A 15,909-nucleotide genomic window follows, 5' to 3' on the forward strand; every position below is an offset into this window, starting at 1 on the left:
TAGTACCCACTGTAGATATAGTTATGATCCTTTCTTCCTTGTTTATACAGCAGTTTCAGGTTTCAAGTAATGTTTGATTTAAACGAACAAAACAAATACACGGAAGTTTAGTCATACACCATGTATAATCCAGGTAGTGCATTTTTTAACTGTCCTCTCTATTAATGAGGATATTCTCAGAATTTTACTTGTTCTAAGTATTGTGGCAAATTCCTTGTCTAATTATACGGCAAAGGCATACTGGCAATCGTCTTATTCCATGGTTAAACAATGGCGGCTTCGTTCTGAAACGTTAGACCGTGTCACTCCAAGAGCAGTGTATCAATACGTGTACATGACGAAATGTCAATGAATAAAAATGTTCAATGGGGCTCCTCACATTTCTTAATTTAAAATATTAAAGCTATGAAAGGGAGAAAAATAGTGTTATTTACTGTGGATATTCTAAATCATATATCGATGTAGAACCACTAGAACTATATTATCCTGGCAATCACGGCTACCGTAGTTACCATCGTAACAACTTTCGACTGTTTTTCTGTGTATTGTAGCATTTAAACTTTTATTTGGATGTAAATATTAGGACTTTCTTACGCGCACTTTATAATATGTACGCTGCCAACTGCGGTCATACTAGCGTATACGCCGTCAAAATGAAGGTCCATCCTGAAGCATGTACCTTACTAATACATATTTGTATTTCTACATATGTCTCCAACTACAGGGCTAGTTTGCCACACCGCAGAAGTATGATACCCTAAGAATTTGCAACCATATTTCAAAATGGCAAGAGAATTAGGCGCAAGAAGGTAAAATTTAAAAACAATACATTGTATTTTCTGTTTTAGTATACGCTATCAATGTTGGATTCATAGGGAACGTTCACGCCAAATACATGCATCTGTGTACACATACTGGTGTTACAGGGTAATAAAAATCAACGTCGAAAGATAATGTAAGATGTAGGTGGGTACTCGAATAAACAACAGATGTAGATATCGTAGAAGGTTACAGAAGTAGTTTCCGTTTATCAGACTGTGTATGTCCGGTTGATATTGTTTACTACAGGTTGGTTTAAATGTCACAAGTTGTCGTAATTTAAGGAACTTTTTAATTAAATTTGCAGGAAGCAGGAACTATCTACTGAAACACATTGTAAAACAGAGGCACGGAAATATTCCTTGATGTGTTGGAAAACGGAATCTTATATAAACAAAATATTTCCGTCTGAACGTTTTTAATGATAAAATGAGGAAAGATTATTTTTCTATATACGTCATGAGGGGTTTGAAGTGAATCAATACCCAGTGATAAGGTCACCTGTGTTATGTACAAATGAATGTCAATTTCGTCAATGGCTCTAAGCATACAGAATGTAAATATAAAGAATTGCTTCCATTTTTAGGTTTTTCAATAGAAACATGAGGAAGGTTTGTTTTCTTTTTTCTATTTACAAGTAATACAAAACATAAGACGTCTTTAATCGTGTCGACTGACATTTTTTTTTTTGGACAAACAGCTGGTTTTTTTATGAAAAGTCGAAAACTGCGGAAGGCAACATTCCGATCGTTTTTAACTTACTTCACGTGAACGGTTACCTTTATTTCCAATTGTCGAAATCGAATATTGTGCTGTATTGGATAACATAAACAAAAACAACGCGCCTTAAAATATGTTTTATAAGGTTTACCTATTAACTAATAAAGGTTAAATATATTGTCATTTTATTGTTATGTTTGTTCATACCCTATTATATCAGAATAAAACCACCCAAAAAGGAAAAGTATGCATTTGTGGAAAAACAAGAATTACTCTTTATTCCTTCGGACAATCCAGAATCTTCGGCACTTTACTTAAACAAGAAAATATTAATTTACGGAAAATGGCTATGATTTCCGATTATACATTTAAACTACTACCACCGGTAACTTGTAATCAGTATGCAGTCTGCCACAGAGTGTGATCCGGGATCCCTTTAGTTTCAGTCCATGTTAAAATTCCTTATTTAAATCAAAGGTGTAGACAGTGCCAGTATATACAACACAATATAAACAGTTAAAGTAAACGTCACAGATTGAATAAACAATCTCAATACCTGATAGCCATATTAAATGAAGGAATGATATCAACGTATTTACAAACACACACACACTATAAGGCGGAGGCGGAAGTTTTAAAGCACATATTACACATTGTATACATCTCCAGTGCTCTTTGTTTCGTAATACCTGACTTACAATCAAGTAACATGTAACATGTAACATGTTTCGTCTCATCGTTGTAAATAACACAAATCTCTCACTCAGTATTAGCTTGACAAAGGACCAGTCGGTCTTGAAACGTTGCGACACGTTTAATAAGTACATTGTTTGGGTAAAAAGTAAAACATGTTTTCAAATTGAAGAATCTAATTGAAGGTTTTTAAAGATCTAAAATAAATTCACAGTTAGGATAGAAATCGTAGTGTCATAGTATTAAATATTGTTTAAATAATCATATCAGCGTATTTTCGAAAACGTTTGTGTTTCTTGTTTCCCTTTATAGTTATGTTGCCGGTATAAATCAGAGGAGGAAGCTTTTAAAATCATATTTTACATTGTTTAGCACCCCAGTGGTTTTTTTGTTTCGCAGCATATGACTGAAAATAAAACCATCAGCAAATGGATATGTGGGGAAATATTCACGGATTGGAAATTTTGCCGTTTTGTCCTCCTTAATGCGGGCGAAGTTATCATTACGGCGAAAATAATATCCCAATACTCATTAAAGAGAAAGTATATGTACAAGGCTAAAAATAACAGTGGGCGAATACATATTTAAAAGTGAACACATTCACATGGTAAGCATTATTTATAGACCAATTAAGGATTACTACTTATTAATGAATAATACTTAAAAGATGAACGGAAGACACAAACATGTGAGCGCACCATTAAAACCTGGTAATATATACAACATGCCAACAATCAATTACACTGTACCACTCAACTGTAGTCCTTCAAGGACTCATCGGTGATGTCAGGAGCCAAACCGTTTCAATTCCTTATTAGTTAAACTATTGTACAAATTAAGTGGAAGGCACGTGAAACCCCTTAACTAAACGTATTTTAGATCTAAAAGATTACCAGTTTATTTTAAATTACATCATGAGTAAAGTGTGCGTATTATGGACAGTGTTACTACATACAAATTTCATAAAAGGACTTTTTTATCGATTGATTGTTTCAAGCAAATAGTTTTAACGATTACGCGGAAGGATGTTAACTCAGCCATGATGGGTGACAGGTTCGTGTAAACAACGACAACTGTTTACCTGTACTATTTTCTCTTCGGCTGCTGTACACGTGAAAAAAGCATAACCTTATTTTGAGGTCAAATATAAATGACTACTACCGTCACATAGTATGTGCATTGAATGATATTCAGCATGTGTTTGTTTATTTCATTTCATGTACAATATACCATCACAATATGCAACAGCCATTATTTATATTTTTACACACGTGTTTTGTACCCTATGTGCTGTCTCAATATTTCTCTTTCTATGTGTGTATATGTAAAAAGTCACTAATGATAAAAACGAAATATTTCAAAGAACGACATCATTTGTTCCGGAAAATAAGGAAATGTTTAATGTGATGGGTTATGTTTGAAGGTATATTCTCTGTAGTAGTCTGAGACGGAAGTTATTGACGATAACATTGTTTAAAACCTCAATGTTCTTTGTTAACAGCGTATTGCCTCAGCACTCAAAAACATTTTCCCACCAAAATGAACACGTTAACATGGGCAATCATGTCAGGTAATTATTAGTATTGAATAGTTGAAAATTGCTTATTGAATGCTTTTGTTTGTTGAGTTATGATTTATCGGATGTTGTTAAACAAAGGTTTTTATCAATAAATGATCAGTAAAATAGTTTTCATTGCTGCACGGAGATTACCCACCAGTACTGATTCAGCTGTGACCAATGTATGATTGTTTACTAATATATGTTATTTGTTAATATATGATTGTTGAATTTATTTTCTTTTTTACAAAAGTCAATACTTATATACCATACGTTGTTATATTTCGTGTGTTCAAAAGTTTGTTCTTCACGGCAAAACGTATAACATGTGAAATGGTGGTGCTTTACAATTCCTGTATGTTAAAGTTTGGTGTTTGGTGTTTGGCGATGCCTATTATTCTCATAGTGGTTCAACTAGTACATTTGGTCAAACATGGTTAAAAGTAACTCTGAAAATAATGCAGCTATTTGGAAGGACTCAAATATTTACAGCCTATGTTTATCCGGGTACTTTCTTAAAAGATTTGGTAGTATTGGAGCATGGGCTATACTTATCGACTTACCTAACTGTACGGGGGTAGCCTGACCGCCTCAATTATCTTCACAGACCACCTACACTGACCAAAATGAGCTCATACACCGATTACAATGACCACCTCATCATACTAGACTGACCATCTCAACTGATCACACTGACCACTTACACTAATTATACTGTTCACCTACACTGACCACATTGACCACCTCTACTGACCTCACTGACATCGATCTTTACTGACCATCTACACTGATTAAACTGACCGCCTAATCGAACTACACTGATCAACTACACTGACACTACTGACCACCTCCAATGAGCTCCTAGATATCTACCACTACACTGACAACCTCCAATGACTACCTCCACTAACCTCTCTGGCCATCTCTACTGACAACTTCCAACGGCTCTCTCATATCTTCCTCTAATTACCATACAACTGACCACCTCCAGTGACCACACTGACATCTACCTATACTGACCACCTCCACAGGCCGAATTGACATATACTTAACACCTCTACTGACCCCTACCTCTTCTGACCACCTCTAGTGTTTACACTGACATATGTCGCTACTGACTACCTTTACGGATTACCTCCACTAACTACACTAACCACCTCCTCTGAACACACTGACCACCTACACTGATCACCTCAAATGAACACAATCACCACCTACACTAACTTCATTGACCACATTCACTGTTTATACTGACCACCCCAACTGACCACACTGACAACCTCCACTACCCTTTCTAACATCTACCTTTACTGACCACAATCATCGACAAAAAGTGTTATCTGACCACACTAACTACCTACATTGACGACACTGACATTAACCTCTAGTGATTACTTCCACTAACCACACTGACCACCCCCATTGACCTCACTGACCACATCTACTGACATCACTGGCTCTCTATGCTGACCTTATTGACATCTATCTCTTTTGATCACCTCCTCTGACCACACTGATCGCATCAACTGACCACTCATACCACCTCCACCGACAACACTGACCACCTCCACCGACCACACTGACCACATCCACTGACCTCTTTGACATCTTTCTCTACTGACAACCTATACCACCTCCACCAACAACACTGACCACCTCCATTGACCTCTTTGACCTCTTTCTCTACTGACAACCTCCACTTACTACACTGACCACCTCAACCGAATAAACTGACCACCTTCACCGACCACAATTACATCTGCATCTACTGAACTCATCAACTGACCACCTCAAAATACCTGAATTACCACCTACACTGACTTCACTGACCCCATCCACTGTCTATATGGACCACCTCCACTGACCACACTGACCACCTTTACTGACCTCTTTGACATCTTTCTCTGCTGACAACCTCCACTGACCACCTTCACTGACCACAATGACATATACATCTACTGACCTAATCCACTGACCACCTCAAATGACATGAATTACCACCTACACTGACCTAACTGACCCCATCCACTGTCTATACGGACCACCTTCATTTACCACACCGATATCTTCATCTACTGTCTTTATCCAATGACTGTCCGGGCCAACTCAACGGACCTCACTAACATCTTCCTCTACTGAGCAATTTCACTGACTATACTGACCACCTACACTAAGTATACTAACCACCTCTATTGACCACACTGACTGCTTCTACTGACAACACTCATCACGTCTTTTGACCGCACTGACACCTACTTTTATTGACCTTCTTCCAATTTCTACACTGATATCTACCTTTTTGACCACTGTAACTACCTACATCGACCACGTTGACTCCACTGTCTATACTGACTACCTCTACTGACCCCTACTGACCACCACTGACCCCACTGACATCTACCTCTACTGACCACCTCGACACAATACAAGATCACATTACATATTACACTGATCACCTAAATCTTTTACACTGATAATGTCCACTTACCTCACTGGTTAGGTTTAGAAACAAGTAACAAAACATGGGTATTGTTTTCACTATATGAAGATGTTCATGTATGGGTTGAAACACAATTGTTTTTGCATCAAGGATACACTTCCGGTTTCCCCACTGGACGTCTACTTCCGGACGAAAACACTTAAAGGCAAGGTGTAGAAAGGGGAAGCAACTCTGTTTACGTATGCATGTGTTAACATTAAAGAGCTTTGCTACGCTCTTATTACATACTATATACGGAGTATCTTTTGCACAGTCAAAATGTCGCCCATCAACGATGATCGTCCTGCCTTAACATCTTTTATTCACATTAAATGTAAATGTGTATTGAGAGTTTATCTTATTATTGCTCTAATACTAAATTCGCCCTAAATATGAAAGGCGAAAAAGGCGAATGTTTGTCGACAGTGAAAGATTCCCAGTAATTTATATTTCATCTATTTAAAGAAAAAAACATGGAAAAATATGTAGAATAAACATTTTATTTGAAAAAAAAGTATGCTTTCTCTAATATCATTACGTAATGAAAAAAACCATGAGAAATGGTATATTTACCCATACAAAGGTAAAGACTTCCGTGCAATCCTCAACATCGATCATGTACGTTATGCAAAGTTATTCCAATGATCAATATTCATATCCCTAAAATGAATAACTCCTCCCGATCATCAGTCCAAAACATCATGACATCCGCCTATAAGACTTTTTACAGAAATTAAATTTATACCAAAAGGTCAATGTATATGTAGCAAAAGGTCAATGTACAAGTCAGGAACGGTCTTCGGTAAAACTGGCAACCATTAAGGTTTGAAATGCATATTTTACATATTTATGATAGTTTGAAACACAGTTGCGTTGTTCGAAGATGCGTTTTAATCCTTACTTTTACGTTCATATCATCCCAGACGTTGTTATATTATCGCTTATTGTCATTTTATTCGGTTCGAAAAATTTCAGAAAGTCTTTAAGCGGAGTAGCCGTTTTTGCAAGAACAAAGGCGTGATTCTATGGTTACCAGTTTTGTTAAGCTTCCAATATCAATCGGAAACCATTCGCGAATTTCAGTCATAATTTGAATTTGATGTAACATCATCATCAGTCACCGATCACTTTGTCGGAAAGACCAGAAGAGTTTTTGATTGGAAAACGTTAACGTGTAATGGTTTTGGAGGTTATTGGCATCAAACAACGTTTTAGTTGGTTCTAATGAATGCTTAAAGGCAATTAAGACATATTTCCATAAATAATGCACTCTTTTGTATGAACCAAAGGAAGGGCATACACAAATGACTTTATTGTGTTGTGCCGGCCAGCTGAACAAGAACGGGAAGGGACGGACGATACATATTACAATTCCTTGTTAGTGTAAATATGAAACTAACTACCAGTGAATAGGGAAAAGTCTTGAAGATAATTGTATATTCCCTGTGATATTTCACAAATGATCATAAACAGTCCGAAATAAACAAAAATAAAAATTTAAACAGAACTTCCTTCTATTGGGCACTCTTGGCTCAAATGCTGTGTGTGGTAAACTTGTCACTATGTCGAATCAAAACGGTTTCAAAAGTTGAAGCCAGGCCGAAAAGGCTTGTTTGGATTAAAAAACATTTTTTGACAAATAGTTCATATATCGTAGATCTCCTTTAGAATAATAGTATGTAATGCTGTATTAGTGCTAGTATATTAGTGTGTCTTTTTGCAGAGTACAATTTCCACATGCGTATTAACTCATAAAATGTTATGCTTTAGTAATACAGAGGCCCTTATCGTGACCATAGCAACAAGAAGAAACAAATCTACATAATCGACCTTGTTCGATATTCTAACACTGTGACTCCAAACCTTCACAAACTACATAAACGTCTTTATATTTCACAAAATGTTTGTTCTGATCCTTATTTTTGTTTGTTATATAGCATAATAAGACATATTATGCAATTTCCCATATTAGATTTGTAAAAAAAAATGTAACATAAAATTCCTGCAAGAACAAAAATGATGTAAATTATAACTAGTGAAGTTAAGTTGATGTATTATCAACAGTACTACATATGACATAGTAAGCTTATATAAAATTATCAAATGTCTGTTAAGGCTACCGCCATGTAACATAGTTACGACTGATCCTGGTTTACTTGCTTGACAGTATTTTCCAGTACTTTCCAGGATTTACATAAGTTCTATATTTGTCTTCATTGTGAATGTTGCAACCTTTCTATCCTCTCCTTGGCAGGGTTTAGGTATTGGAAAGGTGTCTGGCCTGCCAGAGAGTCCCTATATTCCCTAAAAGCCCTGCGTGTGTCCCCAACCATTTCATAACAAATCCCCAAGAGATTGTGTACTATCCAGTCGTGACCAACTCCTTGTTCCGCATCATATTTCACGGCTCGAAGATGAATCAATGATGCGTCACGTCTTCTAGTGTCGCCAAGTTCGTGATAACATAGGAATGTCAGGAACACAGCATAAGGAAGTGGAGGGATGTTTGTCAACTTTGGGTGTAACTGGGATGGACAGAATTGTAAAGCACTTGCTGGAAATTGGACATTTGATACAATTACCTCCTGGCATTTGTGTAGCAAGGTGTATCCACGCCCACAATAGAGATTTTCATAAATGTCTTTTTCCTTGTAATTCGATAAAGACTGGGAATATATTTTGAATGATGATAACATGACTTTACACATCTTGAGTGTTTTCGTGTAGTTTCCAGTCTGGTAGTGATATGTTGCCAGCGTCAGTAGACCCGGACTTGTACACACTGAGGAAAGTGGTGTCATTAAGTTTTTGCATTTTCGGAGGAATTTGTACTTCTCTTTATTTCCTCTAGCAGGAATGTGTTTCTCGAAAGTATTAATCCCTGTACAGCACAATGCACGTAATGTTGTGGTGTAAGCTAAGAATTCATCAATACCTAATTTTGATTTAGATAGGAGTGATAATGACCGAGAAAAGAGGTCAGATGAATCAGTTGATGGAAAAGCTGCAGCGAATATTTCCATGTCGCATCTTATTTCTGATTCTGTTGGTGAACGTAGTACCAATTCCCAAGCTCCATTCCTCACACTTTCCAATACGAGCCCTAAAGGCGGTTGTATGACTGTTCCAACTGACAGGCATTCCCATTTCATATCATACAGCTCAATTAAAATGCGAAGGAGTTTTTGTTGGTTTTCACCCTGAACTTTACCACAGAACATATTGTTGATGCTGATAAAGTAATTTGGACAATAGCCTGCATTCACCCAGGCAATCAAAACCTGAAGCAAAGCATAAAACAAAAAAATGTGTTTTTTTCTTGCCATAACGATCCAGGTGTGGATTCCACAGCATAAAACATTACTGTTTTCATGATATAGGATGATAGGATATCTTCATCCCCAAATATCGGCTTCAACCTGTCTGATATTTGCTTGAGGAAGTACTTGAGAAGTCCATATATTAGAAATTGTGTATGAGTAAGCGAATGAATGAGCTTCCTTTCTGCAGTTGTAAATGAAATCCGCCATTGTAGGAATGTATCAGCAGATGTTCTGTCTCCTACAGGGACCAGATGCCAACCGCCCTGTACTATCTCATCTCTCAAAGATTTATCTGGCCAACTATGCTGACGAGGTCGACTCACCCACTCGTAAGCTTCTCGTGGCCATCTAGTACAATGAAACGCAACTACAAGATCATGATCAAATTGTGTTTTGCTTTGTACAGACGTCAGAGTAACAGCTGGGCCGTGTGTTTCCATAATTGAATTTGTCATATTACCAGCTGAATCAGCTAAATTCCGTCTACACATTTCACTTGATATGAAAAATGCATTTCCATCTCGAACGATTGAATAGTTGATTAGTTTATTGCGTGTCGGTCCCTGATTAACTAGTTCAAGGTTCACGTAACCAGGTCGGCTGTCAGCATCTCTCATCATGAAAACTGTTTTATCTTTGCTGTCCTGTGGAATACTGGAATCCTGGAAAGGACACAACACAATCACGTTATTGTCAATCAACATTGTATCTGTGTCTGAGCCTTTCAACCTGATTCCTTCGGCCCCACCTCCTGTGTAAAAGGTAACTAGTCTCCCACAAGTTATTAGCTCAAGCTGAAGCACACGCCTCCTCCTCGTTTCCACTTCCTCTGGGCTCCCTATATACCTGTCAAGGATATGATGTAGAATCCAAGACTTTTCGTACTGCTCCCCCTGATCGGCCATATCGGTGTAAAGTCACAGATCCTGTAAATACAGAATGGGAATGTTGTTATGCTATGTGAAGATATATACAGTTCACATCTTACTAAAAAACACATTGTTAAGAACGAATATGCTTACCAAACTTACCATGCAAGTGGGTTAATGTTTCACCAAATATCATTGCGCATTACTAAATTCTGATTTACACAAGAAACATTGTTGCTATCTATACATTCCACTGACGTCACGATGCTTACAAAGTATGAAGATTGTCCGCAATGATATTAAGAAATAATTTTGTGTTTTTTGCAACATCTGTTGTCGTTTAATTATGTTTAACTTGATGTATTAATACAAAATAATATCAATACTAAACACGAATAAAGTTTAACCAATAACTTTCGAATTAGGGCAAACTAGCATAGACGAACGTTCACTGTTGTCGCTCACTCATGATTAAGATCAGGATCCGCAGTCAAGGTGACGATTAGAATGGTATGTTTCTGGAAATTAAGGCTTTATAACTATCCGGAATATCAAGAGGCATATATTACAATGATCGGTGTGCTAATAGCAGCATATTACGTAATGAAAGGAGCATAATCAACCAGATTACTTAATGAATATTTGTTTTTTGTTGATGACGCCTGTTGACGTTGTGAACATTATATTGTTAATTTGTGTAGCAATACCTTCTATAACCGTTCTATTAGGTGATTTACGTATGCGAGTATAATGAAACATAGCCCGTTCACTACTGCTACAATTGCTTGACTACGCCCGAAGAGAAGTTCTAGATAAAATGTGTTCTTTAAAACCTCACAGTCCACTTTAATCGATGCTTATTTAAAATAACTATTCCTTTCATTTGAGATATTATTTGATTTCTTAAAATAAAACATACCAATCAAATATGACAGCGTTGCTTCATATTTCGAAATTGAAAATAAAGAATAAGCAAAGAACTGCTTAAATGTTTCAGACCCATGGTAAACATGTAACTACAAAACAAAATAAAGTTAAATTGATACGATTTACCAAGGGTACGTTAATCACGTCTCTCCTGGCGGTCGCGTGACTCACTAGTACGTAAACGTTGTATCAGATAGCAATTAAGTGCCCTTTTGACATAAGACAGGATGATGTAGTAGCACAATTGAATACATTGATAAGCAGAACTTATTAAAATAAACATAATTCATATAAATAATACTTCAAATAAGGCTCAAGCTTATTTTGGAACCGAATTTTCGAAGGATTGCGTAAAGGAAAAAGCAAAAACAACAGTTTATTTACACAGTAATACACTATACACATACAAATGATTATACAAATACCTCATTCACTCATTAATACTGATGAATATTTACAATGAAACTAAAAGATATATATATATAAAGTGCATGGGCTTTCTCTGCGCTGTATCTTCTCGGAGTGTCTCACTGAATGTCTGTTCGGAGTCCCCGTGTAAAACTATATCTGTCTCAATTACGTCAGCACCATTGAACTTCCCGGAATCTTGGTTTCCACCCGATAGCATCTGCTGATGACGAGGAATGACATAAGCTGTAGCCGCAGCATCATACCAGCTTTCTGTCCCATAAATGTTTTCACTCCGACCCCTACGTGCTTGCTGGCGCACCAATGTTGTAGGCAGTCTGGCGAGTGTATTCACAATATGGAACCAATGTTTAGTTGGTTGTCTTATTCGCAACCCACCTAAGGCCGTATATCTTCGAGTTAGAACCAGAGATATGTAAAGTACAGATGTACACGAATACAAATAATTATATACTTGTGCACACACCTTTCAAATTAAGAACACTTTATCTAAAATGCTCAAACTATATAATGATATCTGGTATAACATTATACATAGAAAATAAACCATTATACTATAAAACTATATATATATAATAATAGATATGTGTGGATGCCTAAAACATACGTACATACATATATTGTACGATTGACTTTCTAACGCGCACTATAGAATATGTACGCTGCCAACTGCGTTCATACTACCTTATACGCCGTCCTTAAGCATGCACCTTACTCATAACTTTTCTTTTCTACATATGTCTCCAACAACAGGGCTAGTTTGCCACAACGCGGAGTATGATACCCTTAAACATTTGCAACCATATTCCAAAATTGCAAGATAATTGGGCGCAAAAAGGTAAAATGTTAAAACAATATATTTTATTGTCTGTTTTAGTGTACGCTATCAATGTTAGATTTATAGGGTACGTTCACACCAAATACATACATCTCTGTACAAATACTGGTATTTCAGGATGATAAAAATCAACTTCGAAAGATAACGTAAGATTTAGGTGGGTACTCGAATAAACCACAGATGTAAATATCGCAGAAGGTTACAGAATCCGTTTCCGTGTATCAGACTGTGTATGTCCGGTTGATATTGTTTGCTACAAGTTGGTTTAAGTGTCACACGTTGTCGTAATTTAAGGAACTTTTTAATTAAAGTTGCAGGAAGCAGGAACTATCTACTGAAACAAATTGTAAAACAGCGGCACGGAAATATACCTTGATGTGTTTGGAAACGGAATCTTATATACACAAATATTTCCGTCTGAAAGTTTTTAATAATAACATGAGGAAAGATTTTTTTTTTATATACGTCATGAGGCGTCTGAAGTAAATCAATACACAGTGATGAGGTCACCTGTGTTATGCAAAAATGAATGTCAATTTCGTCAATGGCTCTAGGCATACAGAATGTAAATATAAAGAATTGTTTCCATTTTTAGATTTTTTAATAAGACGTCTATCTGACATGTTTTATTTTGGACAAACAGCTGTTATTTATGAAAAGTCGAAAACAGCGGAAGACACCATTTAAGCACTTTTTTCTATAGTTTTTAACTTATTAAACGTGACCGGTTCCCAATATTTCCAAGTGTCGAAATCGAACTTTTACTTTATTGGATAAAAAAACCAACCAAAAACGCGCCTCAAAATATTTGATAAGGTTTAACTATTAACTTATAAATATTAAGAATTCCTTCCATTTCTAGGTTTTCCAATAAGACGTCTTTTATATCGTGTCAATTGACATGTTTTAACAAACACCAAGGAATTTTTTACTGTTGTTTGTTCCACAATAACTGACTAACAATCAAGTAACATGTTTCGTCTCATCGTTGTATAGGTACAAAACACAAATATCTCACTCAGTCATCAGTATGCAGTCTGCCGCAGAGTGTGATCCAGGATCCCTTTAGTTTCAGTCCACGTTAAAATTCCTTATTTAAATCAAAGGTGTAGACAGTGCCAGTATATACAACACAATAGAAACATTTGAGATATTATTTGGTTTCTTAAAATAAAACATACCAATCAAATATGATAGCGTTGCTTCATATTTCGAAATTGAAAATAAAGTATAAGCAAAGAACTGCTTAAAAATTTCAGACCCAATGGTAAACATGTAACTAAAAACCAAAATAAAGTTAAATTGATATGATTTACCAAGGGTATGTTAATCACGTCTCTCGTGGAGGTCACATGACTCACTAGTACGTAAGCGTTGTATCAGATAGCAATTAAGTGCCCTTTTGACATCAGACAGAATTATGTAGTAGCACAATTGAATACATGATAAGCAGATATTAATAAAATAAACATAAATCATATAAATAATACTTCAAATAAGTCTCAAGCTTATTTTGGAATCGAAATTCCGAAGGATTGCGTAAAGGAAAAAGCAAAAACAACAGTTTTTACACAGTAATACACTATACACATACAAATGATTATACATACATCTCATTCACTTATTCTTACTGATGAATATTTACAATGAAATTAAAAGGTATATAAATAAAGTTCATGGCCTTTCTCTGCCCTGTATCTCATTTAAGTGTCTCACTGAATGTCTGTTCAATTCTAGTCCCAGTGGAAACAATATATGTCTCAATGACGTCAGCACCATTGAACTTCCCGGAATCTTGGTTTCCACCCGATATCATCTGCTGATGACGAGGAATGACACAAGCTGTAGCCACAGCATCATACCAGCTTTCTGTCCCATAAATATTTTCACTCCGACCCCTAGGTGCTTGCTGACGCACCAATGTTGTAGGCAGTCTGGCGAGTGTATTCACAATATGGAACCAATGTTTAGTTGGTTGTCTTATTCACAATCCACCTAAGGCCGTATATCTTCGAGTTGGAACCAGAGATATGTAAAGTACAGATGTACACGAATACTAATTAGTATATACTTGTGCACACACCTTCCAAATTAAGCACACTTTATCTAAAATGCTCAAACTATATAATGATATCTGGTATAACATTATACATAGAAAATAAACCATTATGCTATGAAACTATATATATATAATAATGACTATGTGTGCATGCCTAAAACATACGTGCATACATATATTGTAAATTATCTATGTCTCCATATGCATATTGAACAACGTACCACGATGTATGCCTTAATAACATTGACACGGTATATAATAACTGATTAATGACTTAATATTACAAAACATGACCACATGAAATACTATAAGTAGTACCAGCATGATATATCATACCAATCAGCTTTATATAACTTAATTAACACATACAAGTTACTAATTATGTTATCTTATTCTGTAACATACGTTCACACGCCTTAGCGGTGAACTACATACGCGTAAACATGATACGCATGAGTGACGCGCACCCGTACCTTACCTACCTATACAATGCATGCACACTCTAAATGATCAAATACCCGACGAAATATGAAAATATAGATATAAAAGTATACATAGAATGGTAGAATGATCGGAATTAACACTTACCCTGTTTCATAGGTGGTCACGATGACTCTGTCTGGTTTTTCGGCCTTCTCAAAATGACACACGTCTTAACGCAACAATGGCTTATGACTGTGTGTGAACATTACTTACGTGGTCAGTCCAACTTTCTATTATAACTTACCCGTGGATAGCGGAACGAAATATAGATAATATAAAATACAAAAATACCCACTTACAATCCTTATAATGCTTCGTGACAGTGACGTCATCTACGTTCACCAGACCCTAGTACCCACTGTATATATAGTTATGATCCTTTCTTCCTTGTTTATACAGCAGTTTCATGTTTCAAATAATGTTTGATTTAAACGAACAAAACAAATACACGGAAGTTTAGTCATACACCATGTATAATCCAGGTAGTGCAGTTGTTAACTGTCCTCTCCATTAATGAGGATATTCTCGGAATTTTACTTGCCCTAAGTATTGTGGCAAATTCCTTGTCTAATTATACAACAAAGGCATACTGACAAACGTCTTATTCCATGGTTAAACAATGGCGGCTTCGTTATGAAACGTTGGACCGTGTTACTCTATGAGCAGTGTGTCAATACGTGTACATAACGAAATGTTAATGAATAAGTTAAGG

At 36.2% G+C, this 15,909-nt stretch overlaps 1 protein-coding gene across 2 annotated transcripts; it reads right to left on the reverse strand.

Moving 5' to 3' along the window:
* Positions 1–9,541: 9,541 nt before the first annotated feature.
* On the reverse strand, positions 9,542–15,556 carry LOC110461284. 2 transcript variants are annotated; one of them, XM_021514704.1, is made up of 2 exons: positions 15,497–15,556; positions 9,542–10,518 (listed from the first exon to the last, which is right to left on the reverse strand). In XM_021514704.1, exon 2 carries the CDS (start codon positions 10,495–10,497, stop codon positions 9,544–9,546), a length of 954 nt encoding a protein of 317 aa, XP_021370379.1. In that variant the 5' UTR covers positions 10,498–10,518; positions 15,497–15,556; the 3' UTR covers positions 9,542–9,543. The 2 variants fall into 2 exon arrangements, with proteins under 2 accessions (XP_021370379.1, XP_021370380.1); XM_021514705.1 differs by having other exon boundaries at positions 15,493–15,554.
* Between the last annotated feature and the right edge of the window lie 353 nt (positions 15,557–15,909).

This window comes from Mizuhopecten yessoensis, unplaced genomic scaffold (assembly GCF_002113885.1).
Source record: "Mizuhopecten yessoensis strain PY_sf001 unplaced genomic scaffold, ASM211388v2 scaffold10595, whole genome shotgun sequence".
Taxonomy (NCBI): Eukaryota; Metazoa; Mollusca; class Bivalvia; order Pectinida; family Pectinidae; genus Mizuhopecten; species Mizuhopecten yessoensis.

Bases quoted from the DNA above. Each gene is read 5' to 3' on its own strand.
- LOC110461284 (XM_021514704.1), bottom strand. From the start codon at position 10,497: ATGGCCGATCAGGGGGAGCAGTACGAAAAGTCTTGGATTCTACATCAT.